This window comes from Anomalospiza imberbis, chromosome 10 (assembly GCF_031753505.1).
Source record: "Anomalospiza imberbis isolate Cuckoo-Finch-1a 21T00152 chromosome 10, ASM3175350v1, whole genome shotgun sequence".
Taxonomy (NCBI): domain Eukaryota; kingdom Metazoa; phylum Chordata; class Aves; order Passeriformes; family Viduidae; genus Anomalospiza; species Anomalospiza imberbis.
The window spans coordinates 4,833,974-4,855,458 of NC_089690.1; the positions used below are offsets into that span (position 1 = coordinate 4,833,974).

The 21,485-nt window shown below is 40.9% G+C and overlaps 1 protein-coding gene across 2 annotated transcripts in view; it reads left to right on the forward strand.

The window, feature by feature from the left end:
* The window catches only part of FNDC3B (fibronectin type III domain containing 3B), a 188,792-nt gene that overhangs the window by 78,666 nt on the left and 88,641 nt on the right, over window positions 1-21,485 (forward strand). Inside the window, exons 1-2 of one of the 2 annotated variants that reach the window (XM_068200295.1) lie at window positions 10,835-10,968; window positions 14,094-14,170. In XM_068200295.1, coding sequence (XP_068056396.1) covers window positions 10,842-10,968; window positions 14,094-14,170 — 204 coding nt within the window. In that variant the 5' untranslated portion in view covers window positions 10,835-10,841. Of the gene's footprint in view, window positions 1-10,834; window positions 10,969-14,093; window positions 14,171-21,485 lie in introns of those variants that run through there. The other variant, XM_068200294.1, reaches the window with a different exon arrangement.

The following is a 21,485-nucleotide window of genomic DNA, read 5'->3' on the forward strand; positions in this document are numbered from 1 at the left end:
AAGCATCTTCAGCTTGTCAGGTCTTCTTGAATTCCTGGTGGATAGTGGGAGAGATTCCACAGCTGCTACTCAATGTCACTTGAAAAGCCTGCCCAGTTCTTATCAGAGTGGCACTGGAGTTTTCCATGAAATATAGTTTAATTGTGGCAAATTTGTGTTTTCTATAGGAAAAGCTTAGTTGGAGAAATTTTTTTTGTTTTGTTTTTTTTTTTTGCTTAGATGTTGATGCATACTGTTTTGGCATAGTGATATCCTTGGGTTTGGAGGAATGTTGGAAAAGTGACCATTTTGCTGTGCATCCAATCACTGTAAACATTTTTCTAAGTGGAACATTGTGGGGCATTTTGCATTCTCTGAGATTTCACTTCACTTAGGAATGGGATAGATGAAAATGATCTATGACCACTGATTTAGAGGTTAAATTTCACTGTTCTTAATTTTTGCAGAATTATTACACGTATGACAGCATAAATGTTTACTATAAATTTGATTGTAATTTTCAGAATTAGTTCATGTATTACAGGTATGTGTATAACTGTGCACAGACATCTAGAAATTAGAGAAAGAAAGGAGGGGAATATCTAAAACAGGTGGAGTGGAACAATATTTCTATTGCACTGACACAGCAAAGTTTTTAGAAAAGATATTTTCCCTAATGCAAAAGGTATTGATTTAATGTAACTCAGATGCAGGGCAAAATGTGAACTGACAAACCACATTTTTCAGAGAATTTTTTGTTATTTTTTTTTCACCATGGCTCTGGGTTGTTATGACTTACTGAATCTTAGGCATTGGGGGAGAGTGATTCAGTAGATAGAGAGCTGAGCATCACTGCAATTTATTTATTTCCCTAATTCTTTCTCTTGCTGTCTGATAGTTTCTCTTCTTTGCTCTCCTATAAAGGGAGTATTGGAGCTTACAAGGTGATGTGTGATGGGGTTTAGAGGTGCTTTAATGTTGTTTTGTGCCAGGGGTAATTTTTCATGTTCAGCTTTCTCTTGGTGAATAAATGTGACTGATTGTGTTGTGCCAGGCTGTTTTGTCAGCTCATGTCTGGAATTCAGCAGAAAATATTTAATGTCTTATGTTAAATTATCTGGTGGACAATGTAGTTGCCTACAAACCAAAGGCACATTTGCCTTCCAAGGCTGGTATAACCTGGACATAAAATACAGCGTCAGGAGTGTGATAGAGAGAGTGTGCACAGAAAGAAAAGGAGATGAGAAGCTCATGGTCAAAACTTGAACTCCTTGCTTTGGAAAAATCACCGTATTAGGTCTTTAGGGATGCTGCAAATAAAGACAAGAAGCTTGTTGGAGAAATACATCTCTGTGGCATGAAGTAGTTTTTTCTGAATGCATCATCTTTCTTGGCCAGCACCCCATTTCTAGGTCTGAAATAAAAGCACAACAGACTTAGAAATCAGATAGAAATTGAATAAAACAGCTCTGAGTTTAACATAATGACATGAACCTGTTAAGCACTCCCAGCAAATAAAGCAGCCAGTGCATTAGGTGTGTTTCTTCAAAATGCTTTTTTCTGATATTTTCCAACTCAGTTGCTGAACATTATTGCAACCTTAACATCACAAAGGCTTGTGGTAAACAAGGCAGTCTTTAACCAGAAACGTTGGTCAGTGTTCATTTCTGGACTTCCAAGGAAAAGAACAGTGATATTGTTTTTTTTATATTTTCCAGTGATACCCATTTTTCTAGATGATTTTCTTCTTAGCCAAACCTTATGATGAGTGCAGATTTCAGTAACTTCTTGATGGGCAACTGCATGAGCAGAATACAGGGGAAAACAGTTGAGTCACGAGCCTGAGCCCCATGAGAATAGATCAGAAGCCAGCATGAGGCAGTTACAGAAACAGGGCTTTCTTCGAGCCGTGGAGACTCTGAGTCACCAGGACAAATTGTTTTTGTTATTTTATTTTCTTTAATTGTGTGCTAGGAGGGCTAATGCACAAACTAGTATGACCCAGTGAGTTGTTTCCTGCCAGTTAGATTCTGTTGGATGTGCAGCAACTCTGACTCCAGGTATTCCTGTCCCTTCATCAGCGCTGCAGTGCTGCCTGGTCACTGAAATGGTTTAGAAACAAATGCTGGTCACTGCTTGAGTGGAAGTGAGGAGAAAGAAAAGGAAGAACACACCTGTGGAAGCTTCCCTCTTTTGGGAGTGAAGCACTTTGGTTGTGGGTACAATGCTCAAGTTGCACAGTTATGGGGACTTAGAAACACCATTCAAACTCGAGAGGTTTTGAACAGAATTTATGGTTTCTGCTTTCATCAAAGGTCGACAGTTCTTTAGGTGCAGAAATGCTAGGAAGGATTTTCTTTATTTTTGTTTTATTGCTTAAAATTAAAATGAAACTAAGTGGGTGAGATTTGTGTTTTAATCAGTCAATTTATCCCAACCCTCAAAGTGTTCAAAGCCAGTCTGGATGGGACGTGGAGCAACCTGGTCTAGTGGAAGCTGTCCCTGCCCATGGCAGGGGGTGGAACTGGATGGGCTTTAAAGATCCCTTCCATCCCAAACCATTCTTTGATTCTAAAATTAAATTAAGGCTGCTATGCTCCCCATTTCTCTCAGGGCATACACAGTCCTTGCACTTGTTTGCATGTGCAAACCACAACGACCAAAGATATGTTTTAGAATTCTACCTTTTGAAAATTGTAGCATTTTTTTTAAATAACACACTACTCATGTTTTCTTAGCTGCCACTTGCCCTCCCTTCCCATTGGACTCTTCACTTCCTTTCCTCTAACTGAGATGTGAGATCCCGACAATAGAGCTGAAGTAGAAATCCAGATAATCCAGAGGACAGTTTCTCAACCTAAGGTTGTTAAGAGGAAATCAAGAGCATTCCATGAATAGCTGCGAAGTGGCTAAATCCCTTCTCCCCAGCCCCACTCCTCTCTGCAAATTCCAGGCCCTGCGGGTGGAGTTGTCATGGTGGGCTCCTCTGCCGTGGGGTGATCCCTCTGCCACCCCCCTCAGCCTGGGAAGGGCCCCAGAAATGGAATTATTCCAACACAACTGAGCCCATGGAGCCTCCCGAGTGGGGGCAATGCGCAGCTTTTCCTCCTCTGCGGGGACGGAGACGCTGAAGACCTGGGAACGCTGAAAGAAAAGTGTCTCACTAGCAATGTCTGAAAACTTTTTAATGAGCTCTGAAGAGTGATGGCCAGTTGAAATGCTCACTCCCTGGAGGACAGGGGGCTTTTAATCTCTTATCAAGCTGCACGATGGATGTTTTGGGTAATAAATTAGTTTTTCAGTTGCTGTAGCCAATGAGAAACTCCCTTTATTGCACCTGAAAATCCAGAGTGTTTCAAATGTGCTATGGAGAAACTGTCCTAGAACCATTCTGATTGGAAGTGTTATTTGAATAATTAGAATAATTCAGTTAATTACGTGATATTTGGTTCTCATTGACAGTTAATTTATTTAGAAAGGGCAGAGTCTCACTCTCCCACTACATCATGTTGTGTGCTAGTATTTTTTTATCTAGGGACATGGGAAAATAAGAATTTATGGCTTATTTTTTGAAGGATGCAATGCTGTCGGTAGCCCAGAGGCACATTTTAAACACAGCTCAACTAATCTGCTCCATGCAAAGGCTCAGCTTAGAAATATGAGAGATGAAGTGAAAACGAGGGGAAGATGACAGGGCCCTTCAAGCGTAACCTGGTGACTCACAGCCTTCCTCCTCACCTTGAGTGTTTATAAATGAGAGCAGGATGTGAAAAAGTGAGTTAGTGCCTTTCTGGGACAGCTGAGGAAGAGCCTGCTGGGGTCAAAGCTGTGAGGAATGAGGAGGAGCCAGAGTCAGCATATCCAGCCCAGCTTCCCGAGCCTCGCTGGGGTTCAGGTGGCTCTCAGGTGGGGTTTGAGCACCTTCCTTTAGGCCAGGTGAGACTGCAGGATGTTCAGAGACCAGCAGCCAAAAAATCAGAGCTCTGTGAGCACGAGCTGTGGGAAAAGCTTGGAAAATGGGTTTTGGTGGGGCTAGGGAAGAGCAGTCTTGAAGGAGATGGGGCAGTGAGGGATTTCAGGAAAGGCTGTTGGAATGGAAATAACAGAAGGCTCCTCTGTTATGAGTGGAGAGTGAAGAAGCAAAGTGTTTAAAGGAAAGAAGTGCAAGTTTGTTTCAAGTCAGAGGCAGGTAGGCAATGGGAGACACGGGTGGGGATTTCATGGAGCTTCAGTCACTGGAGATGCTGAAGAGGCAGCATCAGTCAGGAGAGGCTCAGGTGGAGCTGGTGCTCTGGCAGCTCCCTGTTTCAGGGAAATACTTGGCTGCTGCACTCTCTGATCCAGGAGAACAGTGCTCTGGTTGAGACTTCTCCACTTAAGACTCAGCTTCTAATTTTTTAATTCTTAATGGGAATTGAATTGTGAAACCCCTGTGAAGGAAGGAGATGGCTCTGCCTCTGGTGAGGAAACATCATCTGGGAGAGCCCTGGGCTGAATGTCATACTTTACATTTTAGCTTGCATTTTTTTCTACCTCAGTTCTGGTGTAAGTGCAATACTGTAATAAGACTCCCAACAGAGGGACAGAGAATATTAATATATGGTGAAATTTCGTTTTAATACTTAGTGAATATATATGCATGAATGAAAAATATATATATGTTATGTATATATGAAGTGTGCTTTTACTCCAGGGAGATGGAAGTTCACCACAGCCTCACGAAACAGCCCAACACGATCCACCAGTGTTGATGATTCTCATTCCCTCCCCACCCTCACACGATAGAGAGTGCTTGTTTGTGACAGGTGGATATTAATTGCTGTGTTTTTGATGAGCACATTCAAACAGAGTCTTTCAGATGATTCACTGAAGTTCAGGATCCAAACATGTCACAAATAGAACTCGTCAGCCCTGTGATGGTGATGGCTGGCACTGTGGCAGTGCTGGGTGGGGAGGGAGGGTTGGAGCTTTGGTTTAGTTCAGTTTCCACTGGCTGCCTGATGTTTCTCCCTGTGGGTGGACAGGTGAAGAATAGCCATCACCTAATTGCTGCCTTGTTTGGGGCAGGTGGAAGAAAATGTTCTGTGTAACTTCATTGTTGGCCAGGTTTGGGTCTGTTGCTGATTGTACAGTCCTTCTGGTGTTGCCATGGGAATGAAATAATTATATTGTGAATAATTGGAGCATTTTCTTCTACTGTTGCAGGAAAGTGGTCTTGTATAATTATTGCTGCCTTTGATGGAGGTTGTGCTCAGAGCTGAGTGTTCAGTGTTTGTATAAACCTGTTGCAGAGAACAAAACTTTCTGCAAGTGAATGCCCTTTTATAAATGTGGCTGAAGGCTGACACATGCACACACACACTCCCCAAAAAAGCACTTATATCACTAGAATGTGTTGAAGAGCTGTCTCAAAATTGAAAAGGGAAAAATAACATTTTTAGTGATGTTCTCATGGTTTGCTGTTTGTCTTTCAGGCGAATAGTGTCATATTGTATGCAAATGGAAATGCTGCTGATAACTGGTGCAGAAGTAAAATAATTCTCATTTCAGGACATCTGTTTCCCTTGAAACTGAGTTCTGATTAAAAGTTAGTCCACTGGTTATATAGGTCTGGTGGGAAGCTGATCTGGAGGGTCCTAATCTTCCTTTAGCTGCTCATTGCTCTAGCTGTGTAAAAACTTTATAAATGAGATTTTTTAATACTAAAGCAGAGCCTGATGCTGACAGAGATCTCCCATCATTTGTGTGGCTTGGAAGTAGTTACTTGATGGGTTTTCCCCATTTCTGAGTTCAGCTTTGTGGTCTCCTTTTCTGTCTTGCAGCCTCATGCCAGGGGCTAGGCTTGCAGTTTTCTGTGAGAAGTCTCTTCTCTCTCACATTTCTTAGTAGTGCTGTTCTCTCTGTTCCTCCATGGACATTCTGGCATGTTTCCGTCATAAAACAAAGGGTTATGCAAAGGAAAAAGAAGTTAGTAGATATGAGGAAGACGTACTTTTTTTCCAAAACAAATTATTTTTTCTGCAATACCCTACAATTTTTTTGCAGTCTGAAGTTTTAGTCAGGCTTAAGTATTGCTTTATGACCTAAATCCTATTCTGGGTTTGTGTCCAGTTGCGTTCCCACAAACTTCCTGTGTGACCCTGCATCAGGCATTTCATTACTGTGTCCCACAGTTTCACTTGTGAAGCGAGGGGAATAACAACCCTGCTCCAGCCAGATGTTCTGGGGATGGATTCGTGAGTCCTTGTGGGGTAACGTGGTGCTGGGTCACAGAAAGGCTTTTGTGCTCCTGCCTCAGATGTCAGGATGTCATCTTGGGCTAATATTCCTCACGAAATGAACGTCTCTCCAGTTTCAGGTTATTGTGTTGTGGCTTGTGTGCTAATGGATTAATTTCAGATGTTTTCAAGTAGTTGGTTATTCTCTTTGTTTCCAAAGTAGTCCTAATTTATTTAACAGTATTTGCCATTCAAGTCAACTGATTTTAGACAGATGTTTGTCTCTTGTGTTTCAGTCTAGACATTTATGATTTACAATCTGTAGCCCATCTGGTGAATTGCCATGGGAATATGCTTATTTTCAATGCTTGAAGTATTGCAACATAGTCTTTGCAAGTGTTTTTGCAGTAGCGACTGGTGAGCCAACCATCAGAAAGGGTTTATTTTAGCAAAAGACTCTGACTTGTTTGTTCAGATTAGGACAGGAAAATACTCCATTTCTGTTAAAAAAAAAAAAAAAAAAAAAAACAACAAAAAATGTTCCACTCCAGAATGTTGCCTGTAAGTCGAAACTCTAGAGTGATAGATATATGGGTCTAGTTTAAAAAAGAAACAAAACCCATCTGAAGAACAGCAAGAGACCTGAATAATCCCCCTTATCCAGCTCCATTCTCTGTGGCTGAGCAAGTTTACTTGTCTAACCTTTTTGAAGACTTCAATGAGCTTTAGATTGTCCAAGTTTCTCATAATGTGTAAATTTAAATGTCACTGCAGACTGTGGTCACTGGTGTAGGGCTGCTGTATATTCTAGGTCCTCGTCCCCAGGTGCTTTCTCTTTCCCTTCCAGCCCCATGGCAGGAGGAGAAGCTGTGGATGCACCAGGAGAGGATTTGCCAGGCTGCTAAACAGCCTGTTGGCCTTGACTGGACTCTTCCCTGCTTTTTAAATTACTGAAGTTTGGTGAACCCCAAAACCAAGGTGCAGGATGGCAGGTGAGGAGTGGGACAGCTCTTTATGCTTCAGAATGAGTATCTTCAAATTCAAGCCACTTCATGTGTGAAACAGCAAACATTTGATGCTTGAACAGTTATTAATTCATAGTACTGTGGTGGACAGAAGTGAGCATTTAACCTGAGTTCCCCTCAGAATTTAACTGGAGTAGTGCTGCTGTGTGACTGCTGTAGTACTGTGCTTGCTTTGGACAGGGCATGTTCAGGGCAACTGATAGCTTTGAGTTAATTTCCTGTTTTTACAGGTTACTGCATTATTTCTAGAATATGCCCCAAACCAGCATACAGCATCTGGGAGACACACATTGCAAACCAGCACGCTGCTGAGGAGGAATCTTGTGGTTCTGACATGAAGGCGTGGGGTGCTGTTGTTGAGCTCCAGGCTGGAGGTGCTCGAGCCTCCCGCTGCAGGCAGCAGGTCAAGCAGCAAACACCGGCCACGCCAGCGCCTTCCAGGAGGCTCCAGTGTAAACAGCAAAGGTGCTGTCGTGTAAATAAGGCAGAAAATGCTCCAGGAGCTGTCTGCTGGATGCGTTTGGCACGGATTTCTGAGCAGTTTGGTTGGCTGTTTGGTTGAGTGAGTTTGGTTTGATGTTGAAAGCATCAGTCAAGCCCAGACTGGAGCGTGGCTGGTTCTGTCGGGTCTGTGGCTGCAGAGTCCAAGGGCTGAACGTGTCATTCCAGCCTTTGGGGTTTGCAGTTTGGTCCTAATAATGATTGTGCACTGGAACTCCGAGACACCAATGTGTTTTTTATAGCAAGCATCGGTTTGGCATCTTATTTTTAATTATATTTACGGCAAATCGACTTGACAGTCTGTGAGAGTGAGTAAAGAGCTGTTATATTTGTAGTCCTGGGATTTAGAAAACAGCATGAAGTGGTCATAGAAGTCACAAGGAGTTCAAGAAGTGTGTGTTACCTACATCAAAAGTGTTTCAATCTCCACTGTCAGGCCCTGTGTGTGCACATATGGAGGTGACTGTGCCCAGTGGTTAAGCCATGCACCTGCAGATTTCTCAGGCTGATTTTTTTTTTTCCTTTTAGCTGTTCCGTTTGCATTTGTTGTAGAATCCAAGATAATTTGAAATTCATGGAGCCATTTCTGTTAAACTTGAGGGTCTTGGTAATGTTTTTGTGCTCTTCAAAGGTGAAGGAATCACTTCATACTACTAAACTGTGATCTGAATAGAAAATAAGTAGTTGAGGTGCCAGAATTCTGAATGGGCATGTGGCAGGCATCCTTTTATTCACATCTTGGTGTGTACATGATGTCCTCTTAAAATTATTGACAAATCTGTAGGGATAAGCAGGATAAAGCTCTACCTGCTGCCTATCTCAGATATGGGCTGATGCTGTGGGGATGGCCAAGTGCTGGACACGTTTCTTAGCATTTATCAAAGCACAGGTAATATTATTTTAGCACCTTCCACTACCCTGCCATTGGCAGGTTGAATGCAGCATGAGTGGGACTTTTTTCTGCCATTTCAGACTTCCCCAAAGGTATTTTTTAAAGCTGTCAACTGGTTCTTCAAGCACCTAATATTGTTAAAGCTACTCCTTTTCTCTCTATTGTGGAGCTGCTTTAATTCTACAAATTCACACTGATCTAAGGACAAAGCATTTAGATCTTGATCAGCAGCAGATTTAAGACCCTGTCCTAGGAACTTGGATAGACACCTGGGAGTTGACTCTGCCTTGTACTGTAGGTGAGCAGAGTTTAGTGGCCAAATTAGCTCTTGTCCAGGAGAGATTGCTGTTCAAAATTGTGGTGATACTGGTATGTGAAAGCTCTTTGCATCCTGTTTTAAAGGTTTTTACCAAATGCTCTGATATGCTCATGTTTGCTTGTGCTAGCAAAGAGTTCCAGGCTGTGGCCAAAAGGCTGGGAAGAATGCTCACCACAGCTCTGCTGTGGAGGAAAGAAGATGAATGGAAGGATCCGGACTTGTTTTCTTTTGTTGTTTTTTTCTTTTCCTTGTCATCACCTTGTTTAGTCCGTAAGCTGCTTTGAGAATAACCAAGTGGAGGGAGAAGACACGTGTGCCTGACAGGGAGCCTGTTTGTGCTTGTTTCATTGAGGAAATTGTTCCGGAACAGCTGCTCATCCATGTGAAAATGCAAACCCTTGGGTCCCAGCCAAGGTCAGCAAGCCCTGGGTCATTTGTTTTAGCAAAGCAGACCAATTTGCCCTTAATTATCTCTCCTTTTCATTCTGTCACACCTCTTGCTCCATAGATTTACTTCCTGAGAAGTGCCACATGTGAAAGGTGTGATACCAGTTTTGTTGTGGATCAGGGAGAGGCAGAATAATTTCTCATGGGTTAATTTCAACTGTTAATCTTTATAAAACTTAAGGCATTTACCTCCCTGGATTTAATTTTTCACTTAGCTAGTTCAGTAGGTTCTTGTTATTAAAATGTACAGGATTCTTTACTGATTTTGAGTTTGAAAGTTTATTTCATATTGTTTCTCTGCTAGTGCAGGTATTGTGGTGTGAAATGGTAAATTGGTATGTGTTTGCTGAAAACAGGACTGAGAAATTCCTGAACTTCAGGAAACTTCCAGTAACTGCTCTCAGAATGGGAAATTAATGAAGCCTGGTAAAGTTTGGTAATTGCAAAACAGTCACCAGAAACTCTTTGTAAAACATATGCCCATGTGCTGGAACTAGATGTGAAAAAATATTCTACAGGAGACATAATAAAGAAAAGTAATGCTCTCTAAGCTCTCATGATAATGGCAAAATGACTTCTTTGCCCTATAATGTTATGTGGAACGAGAGATATAGGAAAGAAGTGTTTCTGTAGCTGGAGGAACTGAAATGCCAGATTCTGGCTTCTATAATTTAAGGAAAGAAAACTGATTAAAGTGATCTTTAATGCATGCATTAAAGGTCACTAGGGAACAAGAAAAAAAAAAGCATGCTTATTCCAAAACTGGTTTTGTACAAGAATTTTGAAAGTGTCATGGGTTGCAACCCAGGCTATAATTAGCCTTGAAAATCTTGGGATAGAAGTTTCTCAAGTACATTGTGACATTATTCCAGAAGGAATAAAAATGACCAGAAGAACTGTCAATCTCTGCTTGACAGGAACATCCTCTTTCCAGGTCAAGTGGGAGACAGAGGTGGAAGGGGGTCCTGTTTTGATGTCCAATAAAACATGGCACAAGAAGGAATAGAATGGTGGTTGTTGTTATTTTTGTTAGACTGAGTGTGCAGGTGTTTTTCTTAAAGACAATAAATTTGCAAAACCTTGCTGGTTAGTTGAAATGGTTAAAATAATCAGTTTTTATGCCATCAGAGGGGTGACAGGGCAGCACAAGGAAATAGGTGTTTGGGAAGAGGAGGAGAGGCTCAGAATGTGGTGTCAAGGTGTTAATTTGTTCTGCCACTGTATGAGACCGAGTTGCTTCTTTTACTTAGTCAAAGTTTTATTCTATTAATATTAATCTGTTCGAAATAGGAATACTGTGCTCTGCCAGCTGGGGACAAGTGGGGTCTGTCCCCTGCCTGGCGAGGTGGACATTGGTGTCTCCAGCCTGGTGGCTTCTGCTTTTCTCTTCTTTCAGAGGAAGGGAATAATTTCCTTGCACCTGCATTTTGGACAGGGCAGCCCTCCAGGAGCCAGAGGAGATGTGCTGTATTCCCGGGAAAGGAGCTCGGGGTGGAATTTGGCCACTGGCTTTGTCAGCAGAGGTGGCCAAGCACGGCTGGCTCAGTTTCATGAGGAACTCAGCAGACAATCTGCATTTGTTAACAGGTTTGAAAAGTACTCCAGTGAGCTCACTTCAGTGTGCAGCATCTCTGATAGAATGGAAGGACATTTTCTCCTTTAAAGTAAATTTTGCCACGAGCTTCAATTAAAACTTGCAAAGTTGTGATTCCCAAGGGTAGACAGTACTTCCAACCTTGTGAATACAAGCAGCTTGAGGAGCATCCTCCTCCAAAGTTCTACTTTTTAGCAGGTCAAAACTATTTGAAATAACCAAAAATACTAAAAAAAAAAAAAAAAGAAAAAGCCCAACCCCAAAACCAACCAAACAAAACCCAAGCCAAACAAAAGATATGGTTTTGTTTTAGTGTTAATTAGGGAGTGGTTGGGCAACAAGAAGAATCTTTAATAATTGCTGAGACTCACTGAGCTGTGGAGGTGGGGTCTTTATTTTACTAGCACTTGAAGTTGTTTTGATACCATTGATGAGAGGAATGCAATAATGTGTGCTAAAGTCATTTGGCTAACCCTGAAATCAAAGCAATGGAAACAAAATCTAGCTGCAAATCACCAGGCTGTCAGTCTTTTAAAACCTGTTATCCAAATGACTTTAACAGTTTGTGGGTCATATGCAAGGTTAAGACTCATCTTGCACAGTGCACGTTTTGATGATAAAACACAATATTACTTTTTTTTATTGGAGTGGAAGTGTTACAGTCAACAGTATCAGTGTGGGAGTTTGATTTCTTCCTGCAAGTAGATCACTACTCCATATGAGCAGTTGGCACAAGGTTTGGAAGGACAGATATGAAGCATGCCGTGCTGTTTGTTTGTCGTATATATTTGCTCTCTGTGTAGAAACTCCAAAACTGTTCCATTTTTAAGTTTATTTCCAAGTCAGAGTGGCTATTTTTGAGAATGACTAGCCAATGCATATATAAGAAGTTTTGGTGAGGGGCTGAAACAGGTTATGCATAAAGCTTCATTCTACTGAGCAACAATGTTTAAATTATTGCCTATTTAAATGGTGAAGTCAGGATTTTTAAATTTATATTAACAGTTTTTCTTGCAGGTTTTTGAGTTTGAGAAATCACTGACAAGGGATGTGTTGCATAACTGTTAACTATTCATTTTACGTATTTTCAAGCATGTTCTGTCCTGAAAAACTGAACAGCTCTTGAGATAATCCCGTGTGGATTAAATCCTAAAAAAAGCATCATTGCACGTTCACAATATCTGCCTTTACCTTTTATGAACTGTCCAGCTTACTGTGGAGCAAAACTTGGCAGTGTGTACAGAGCAAAGTGGATTCAGAGAGAAATAAAAAACTCAAAAGAAGTTTGTGGAGATTTTTTTTTTTTTGATTGGGAAAATACATTTATTCAAACAGTATTTCTGTTCTGAACCAATTGTCACTTCATATTTTTGATGGATTTAAATAAAGCCATTTAGATGGCAGCTCCTTCCCAATAATCTCATACTGCTCAGGCTGAATATTTTTCCATTGACACCAAAATTGTTGGCTGTCTGGGGAGACAAATACTGTTGTGAGGGTCACAGGGTAAGAGAGAAATCCATATGAGCTGAATAATAACTAGTAACTTTTTTTCCCCTTAATGGGCTTGTAGTGTAGGTAAAGTTCCCCACATAGTTAAGTGTACGGAAGTATGAAGTCCAGCAAAACCAGATCCAAAATATTTAAGTTTAAGCTTCAGAGTTCCCATTTGCCCTATACACTTGATGATGGTTCACCATATTTCAAACCTAGATGTGAGTAGTAAAAGCTGTAGGGGCTGGTTAGACTCTAAATAACTGGATAGAGGAAAGAAACCAAGATAAGAGGGGATAAAAATAACTCAGATGGATTCCTGCGTGTAACTTGGATTTTGGGAGGTGGGAAGTTCTGCTGATTGTACCAGAAGCAGCAGGAGTATAAAAATGCAGATGGAGAGGGAATGACTGCTAATTTAATGTGGACTGGTTTTGCTGATATCAGACAACAGACTGTGACTCAGTTTGTTGTTGGAGATTTCGTTAGATTAGCCTAAATTTTAGGAGCAGTCACTCCTACAGGCCATTGCATCCCATCTGTGCCTGAAGTGCTTCATATGTTTTAGTGTTCAGCTTCCTGCCCTAGAATGTGATATGGTTTGGAGATGTTGGATGGCTTCTCCATCAGCGAAGGTGATGGAGTTTCCTTTTGTTTTGTCAGTCAAAGCTGAAATTCAGTTTGCAGTGACAAGGAGCAGAGTCCTGCTGAGCTCTTCTCAGGAGTTTGACCATGGGGGCAAATGGGCTAATTAACAGTTCAGTGTCAGATTTTAATATGTAATAAGGAATGAAATTATTTTTTCTATTCCAAGCAGTATACTCTGATTGCAAACATCTGTCTCATGTTTGGGGGGCTCATTTTACTGACTGCTCCATGTGATGTTCCCAGAGTTAATGGGTGAATCAGCGGGCAGTTGAGAGAACTATTTCCATTTTATCTAGACACTTTCTTTTAGCTGTAAGTCTCCATTTCCAGAAGCACAGTGGTTATGGCACTTGCTTTGTTGTACTTGTACTCAGTGCCTCAAAATGGAACTTGCATGTTCAGGGCTGGATTTCAGAGTGGAAACCATAAGCTTCTTGCTTGTATAACCACATTCCAAGGTTAGTCTGAATAGCTGAGATAATGAATTTGGTCTTTGTGCATTCTTAAATAGATAGATAGTTTTTCACATATGTGACTTTTCTTTTTTTGCTACAATTGGACGCTTTCCTTGGGAGCTGCCTAATTCCAGGCTACACAGTTTCTGCTTTGTTCCCTGCTCCTATGTCTTTGACAAGAATAACTTAAACAGAGTTCAATATAGGAATTGTGGGCTGCTAAAGAACATATTGTGTTACTGCTTAATGCTGTTTAAGTTGATCAGTGGGTAATATAAAGTCTATGTTCTAGCTGTTTTATGATGAAAATATTATTTCAGCAGAATATATGGTAAAGTCATTCAACAATGATCTTATTCTCAGAATGATGGCACAAGGCATTTTCCATATACCAGAAATTAGTGGAGCTGCTCATTTTGTTATTGCAGGCTTCAAAAATAAAGCTATTTTTAACCTTTTCTAAGCCATTATGCTATTTTTTAACTGAAAAAGCTGATATCTTATTACTCTCTTTCTATTAGGACCAGCAGAGGTTCCCATGATGTCACCCAATGGATCCATTCCCCCTATTCATGTGCCTCCTGGTTATATCTCACAGGTATGCTTCTTGAAGAATTAAAACTTTCATTAATAAAATAATAAAATCTTTAAAATGTAAAAGCAAATGCATTGATCCACATAGAGAAGTCTACTTGGTTGAAGTTTAATTTAGAAGTTTCAATGAAAATGGTAATACATATCTTCATGCCTCAGGCACTTGACTGATAGTACACCCACATTTGCACAAGTGACCAGGGATGTGCACCTTCACACCCTGGTATTTGGAGTAGATTTGGGGTTTGAGCACCAGCAAAAACTCTGCCACAGACTGAGCCTATAAATGCAGCTTGGATTGTTTGTGAGAGGGGGAGAAGTCCTTGATGTTGGGTGATGCCTTGAGTTCTTGTGGGACAGTCAGAAGGGGTAGGAGACCATGGAAGTGAGAGAAGGAGCCACTGTAGCTATAAAACATGCAGTTGATCCTCCGTATCTTCTGAGCAGAAATCCTGCAGCATACCCAAGAACTGGGGGTTTTGGTGGGTTTTCAAGAATATATGTGATTTAAGTATCTATTTATGGAAAAAATGGAAAAGGTTTCACAAAGCTGTTAGGTTTTGGAATTCTTGAACAGCTACTGCTCTTCTGTGTAAATAACCCCAGACTACCAGTCTGTTCCCCTCATCTTCTGCAAAGCTTGGACTCTTTCTGAGGTAAGGGGGAAAAAAAAATATTAAAGATTGATATAAGGCATAACAACTGTGAACAATACAATAAATCCATTAATGTCACCATTTTCCTTGAGACCTGGACCAAATGCTTCTTTAAAAGTACATGAAGTATTTCAGTTATCCTTGATGAATAGCATAAGAACTTTTGGTAGATATAGTTTGGCATCTCGTTAAGCAGAAAATAGATGATGTCCTGGAGTCTCTTCCCCTCCCCAGGAAACATGTGAGCTTGTGTAATTCTGAAAAATTGTGGATGGCGTCATACTTAAATCCCACAAAATACTGCAATCACTCTGTGGTGTTTTGACTTCTGAACAGAGTGAAAACACACTTCAAGTAAGAGGGAATTTGTTAGCAAGCCTAGGAGAGAAGGCAGGATGTCAGGGTGGTCCTTCTGCTCCTCAGCCCTCCCAAGGGGAGTGGTTGGAGTTTTGGGACAGCATTTGCTTCTTAATGCTCCTCATGGGCTCACCTAATTTAATAGACTGGCTCATATCATGCAGAGGTTTATAAGTAAAGATTTATTTTTCCTTCGAAATAACATTTAACACCTCTTTAATATTAAAATGTTTATACCTTTCCACCTCTGTGCTGAGATAAATGGTTGGGTATAATTGGAATGCTTTCCAAACCAGAGGGGTGAAAGTCTTCCAGCTGTATCTCTGTCTGAGCCCAGTTCTTCTGTAAAGCTTTTTGTGGGGCACCATAATAATTCCACTAAAGAAGCCTTTAAGTAGTTTCTTAACCAGAAAAAAATCCAACCAAAACCCCTCTTCTGAAGCAGTTTTTCCAGGGAGCTGGAAAGATGTTGTAAAGTTATAGGGGGAAACTCTGTATTCTGCACTTTTCTGCAGAGGAATGTGTGTTCTGTTCTGTGGTGAGCCTCTTGCCTGTCAGACTGCTTCATATTAAATAGGAGATGAAAGTCTGTAGTAATGAAACTAGCTCTTTGTTGTAATAAATGTCTCTGCCTTATTTGCTCTTGCTTTTGTCTATTGCTTCATAGTTAAACCCATTCTTTTATGATAAACAATTAGAACACAACTTAAATTTAACACATCAAGGGAAAGACCATAAAGCAAATTAATGCACACTGGGATATGAATCAAAATATATTTGATTTTTTGGTTTGATTTGTCCCCAAAGTGTACATCTAAGAGTCAGGCAGAAAGCAATGCCCCTGTGGAAAAGCAACAGTGCCTATTAAAAGAAGGCATGAAATCTTATTTCCATTTTGTTATGCCAAGCCTGTGCGAGCTGTGTTAGCCCTGAATATTGCATGAGTTATCGAATTATTGCAATCCTGGATTAATGTGGTGCTTCTTCACCTCTTTGGAAAAATTGGCAGAAGGATGTGAGCCCTGCAAGGTCAGCTCCACTGGAAGCAGCACAAACACAGACTCTCTTTCTAGACTTCAAGGACCACGTTAATAATTGTGACTAGAAGCTGGATTTGTTGATGTTAAGGAGATGTTCCCAATGATGAGGCTTAGCCAGGGCAGGAAATGATCCAGGAAAATAATAGAAAACAAATACACACCACCAGTTCAATTCTTTCATGCTATGGTTTTGCTCTCAAAAGACCAGCTCTTGAAAGAGCCAGTATTTTGCATTATTTTTTCAGCAGACAAACCTCTGAGTACCTCTGGCAGATATGAGCTATCAGATCAGAGTTCATGTCCCTGCAATTCTTTGTGTGCTAAGGGCTAGTTAAATATAGAGGAGAGGAGAAGTTCCTTGCTGTGCTCTTGGTGGACAATATCTCTGCTGTAAAAGTTGGTTCTGGAAGGTGACATGGCAGAGAAATCTGCATTAAATCTGTGTGATGTCAACTTTTTTTGCTTCAATTGTTAAGTGAGAATAAGGATTTGGAGACCAAGGTGTTAAATTTGGAGACATCCTCATGGGTTGTTGTTCCTGATTCTCAGTGTATGTCTGGGAAGAGAGGAGGGAGGGTATGAAGTGTTCTAATCAGGAGAACTAGAAAAATGAAAGCATCAAAAAGCAGGATCATTACTGTGTTTGTTTAGTGCTACTGGCTGAGGACTGCTCTCTCTGAAATAAATCTGGAGCAATTCCACCTGAATTTGAGAAGTTACTTGTCTGTAGTTGGACATAAAAATCTGGCATGAAACTCCACTTTTGATTTTATTTACAGGTTTGTTAATATGAGCTCTCTGCCACAGATATTTTAAGACTAAAGGACAAATTTACTGGTTGGACCATGAGGTGCACGTGTGTTGAAGAGCCTCCTTTGGCCACGGGGCTTTTATGGTCTGAAGTTTTCAATTTGAGCCATGGTCCTGCAGTTCAATATTCCTGCACCAAGCACATGGCATTTGGCAGAACTAAAGCATAACTTCTGTGAAGAGGAATGTCTTTAAATGACATTTAAAATGGTAGAAAATGTATCCCATCCTTGAAAATCAGGATTTTGGTCCTGGGTACATGCTGTCCCCTAAGAGAGGTGTTCTTCTCCAAAAGCATGTTTGGCTAGCATCAGGTTTTAGTGACAATCTCCTGGTTTTTGTGTGGCGTACTGCTCACAGAGCTGCTCTGGGTGTTCTGTAGACTGCAGTCAATCCCTTAACAGGATGATCCTCATTAAAGCTTTGAACAGAAGGAAGACTGTGCAGATCTCACATGGAGCAAGCCATGAAGCGATGATCCTTTTGAGTTCATGGGCACTGGTCCTGAAGAACTGTATCGTTCTAGATTTGAATTACCCCAACGTGCTTGCCAGCATTCTAGATGTTTATCTGTTTTCCACATCGAAGGTATAGATTTAATTTGGTATTTGATTTAATACTGATGGATTCTGAAGATAGTGCCGCAAACTTGCCACGACTGGCGTGAACTCGGATTGGCATCTTTAAGAAATTAAATGAATAAATAAAATGTTGACATCCAAGTGCCTCATGGATGAGCTCATTCTGTACTGTTTTGGGGTATAGATTGATTTATGAATGAATTTTCAAATTAGTTTATGAAATTTGTAAAGTATTGGTTGTGGTCCACCCAGTGGCCATGCTCCAGATGTCCTTGCTGAATCTAGCAAATTTAAGTGAAATAAGGGTTGTTTGAGGTTGTGTTTTGTTTTTTTTTTTTTTTTGAAAGTAAGTGGAAATTACTTGCATATTACCATATAAACTCATACAGTAAAGGTGTGTTACAGAATGAGCATGGTTTCTGTAACTGGATCTCACAAAATACAGACACAATTTACTTGTGCACAATTAACATGCCTTTTTCCTTAGAGTGTAATATTAAATTTCAGTGGAGAAAAATGAGACAACATGGAGCAGTGTGATGTGCTTTGACTACCTGAATTATCTCTAGTTACTACAGTGATACCTGCACTGGAAAACAAATAACATTTAAAATGGCATTCCCCAAATGTGGCAACCAATGGGGGAGGCAGGTTTATTGTGTATGAGTAATGTTAACCCAGACTGCCCTGAAAGATCATCACCTACCTCATGTAGCAATTAAGCTCCCTAAAATATGGGGAAAAAAACCCACACAGAACTATGCTATAATAGTATTGTTATTTAGGTGGCATGCCACTTACACCAGCAAGCACAAAAAAAATACCAGCAAAAACCAATTTACCTACTAACCGTTCGAAAAAAACCCCACAAAATAATGAAAGTCTATCTCTAGGTGCCAAATGACCAGAGGTATTTGTTTTCTCTAAATATAAAGTGCTAAGATTAGTAATAGCAATTACTTTTAATATTCCCGTTGCATCTAGAGACCTCAACAGGGATTAGAATTTTATTGATTCTTGGCACTGAAATAGAGACAGTTTAGCAGTTCCAGATGAATTTATGATCTTTGTGACAAATGGTTTTAAGCAGATACAAAGAATTGCAGATTTCCTCTTAAAATAGCAAAGTTGAACCTCTCTGGTAAGTTATGTTTTTTTCATTAATGGATCAAAACTGATTTTATCTATCTTTGATGAACTGAGTGTTGTCTCCCAGAATGGCACTACTACAATCTGCTCACTGCAGGTTTTACAGATCAAGGGATATCTCCAGTCTTTATAGCTACCAAATGCATGTAACACATAAATCAGATTGCCAACTTTGAGTTGTTGAAGACAGAATAGTGTATTTAAAGATTGTATGTATAGCTTCAGAAATGTACATGTGTACCAATAATTTCTAGTTTAAAGAGAAAATGCCCTGTAGGATTTGGAAATAAAGTGGGTTTTGCTAGGTCTCCTGTGTTTTTGTGTTCACTTGTCATGTCTGCATGTGGAATAACAAGGATGCTGTCAGTGTTCATGGCCTGGGAGGAAACAAATAAAAGATATTAGTGTCTTGGCTTTTTGACTAAAGTAACTTGGAAGGCTGGCTCATCCTTTGAGTTGGAATAGTTGGTGGTTGTAGGTTCCTCCCAACTGAAATTTTCCATTCTATCCCCTCATCTCTGGCTTCTCTCACTCCTGTTGATATTTTATAGCTCTATCTAGCAGGGTAATTGTAATTTCATCAAAAAGGTCTTTGACAGGACTCTGAGCTTTCCTCCCTGCTTTATAGATGATGATAGTTCAGGAAGCTGAATCCTAATAATTTTAAATGTGGTTTACATTATGTGCTGCTCAATGTACAAGCTTTCTGTCTAAATCTGTTCTTTAATATATTCATCTTTCACCAGAGCACAAAAGGCACAGGGTGCTGGTCTAGATGCAGAGATAAGAGCTTGGAGTTGGCTTTGAGGCTTGGACTAGTTAAAGCCACAATGAAAACTTCTCACATCAGGATGTAGGAGCTTGCTCTCTCAATTAAGTTACAGCATAATCCGAGTCTGAGAGTTAAATCCAGCATTTCTGTGCACAGTCCTAGATAAGTAGTTCTGTTTTTCGACTGTGTCCTAAATGGAAAAGGATTTTCCTCTTTTCCAGGTTTCTGAGTGCAGGTCTGAGACCTTGCAGCAGGATAAGAGATGCTGTGGAGCAGAACCAGTATCAGAGATGGGAAGCCTGAAAATGCAGCAGTTGAAAGGATGTGATAGTCTAAATCTCTGAGATTCAGCTGTCTTCTGAGGACTCTGTAAAGTCTTTGACGTGTAAAGCTGACAGCTGACAAATTGCTAGTGGAAGTCGTAAATGTTGAGGGTAGAATCAAGTATGTTAAGCCACACAATTACTGTTATGGTTACTCAGCAAGCAGCACATTTCTAATGTGAAATGTTACAAGTGACTGAATTAACTTTCTGTAGAAAATTGTCTTCTGTAGTGGCCAACCAAGCCACAGAAACTCTGTCCATGGTCGCATCCCATGGCTAACAGGCATAAATGCACAGAACCTGAGGGCACACATGGCCTGGGGGAGGAATTGGGTCAGCCACTCCTAGGTGGATTTTCCTCTGTGATACCTTGCTCAGCTGATGCCTGAGGCAGGAGCTGGTGTTTGCTGGAGCTGTTCTGCTCAGAGCTGTGGGCACTGCCCCTGGGCAGGGCTGGTCCTGTGTGACACAGGTGGCACAAACAGCCACCTGCCTGTGCCGGTCCTCTGCTCCAGAGTACAGATTTATCTTTGTGGTTTAGAGTAAAGACACCGGGATGTGATGAGAGCCACTGGAGTGTGGGCAATCCACAGCAGAGTCTCTTCTGCTGGAGGATGGATAACCCCAGCTGAGGGTGTGGGAATCAGCTGAGAGTGGCAGCATCTTGCAGCAGGTGCCTCTGGTGCACGTTCATCACAGATACTGCTCCATCTGTGTGCCTTCAGTCAGTTTAGAGAAAATGAGGTTCTCAGCAACCTGTTTGTTGTATGAAATTAAATGATGCTTCCTTCATGCTTTTCTACCTTGTGCATGCCAGCATACAGAGTCAAAGGGATAGTAATGGTTCTTACGTGGTTGTATTTTTTAATTTAAGAAATGGCAGAAGTTTTTTGGATGAGCTTCAAGAAAAGCTTGGTTCCTAAGTCTGGATTGAAATTTGGCAGGTTGACTGTTCTCCAGAAATAAAACTCTGGAAAAATTATAACCTGAAAAACATTTTTCAGCCTAAGCACATTTCCACCTTCCTACATCTGTTTTTACATGCTTTGCCTGTGGTGTTAGGGGCCAAGTTATGCGTATCCCAGAGCTGATTTGTGTGGATGTATAGACCAGTTCTGTGACAGAAACAAACCCCCTGCCCTATGATTTGTGCTGAGCAGCTACCTGTTATGAACAGAGCAGCTCCTTTGCAAATGTAGGCTAGCACAGCAGGCTCCTGCAGAGTACATGTCTGTGTGCAGACACAGCCTCTCCACAACAGCAGTGCCAGCTGCTTTCCAAAGTGTTACTAACTCCATTCTCAGGGCGCTGTCAAAATCCGTGGTAGAAATTTTATGGGCAGAATGTAAGGTCAGTCCCAAAGAGAATGCTTATTTTGGTGCTTTGTGTTCCTTTTACAATTGTTTTCCTCCCTAAATGCAGGTTATTTATTCTGTCCCTTAACCCACATAGTTATCACTAGCAGCAGTACAGCTCCCAGTGATTAGTGTGGATATCTGAGTCTCCAGGAAAAGCCACATCACCACCACGGTTATTTCTGCTGATATTAATTTTAGAATTGTGTTTATTCATGAAGCTAACCCTGTTTTGCAGTGGGAAGACAAGCAGTAAACAGTGCTGTTTCAGAGG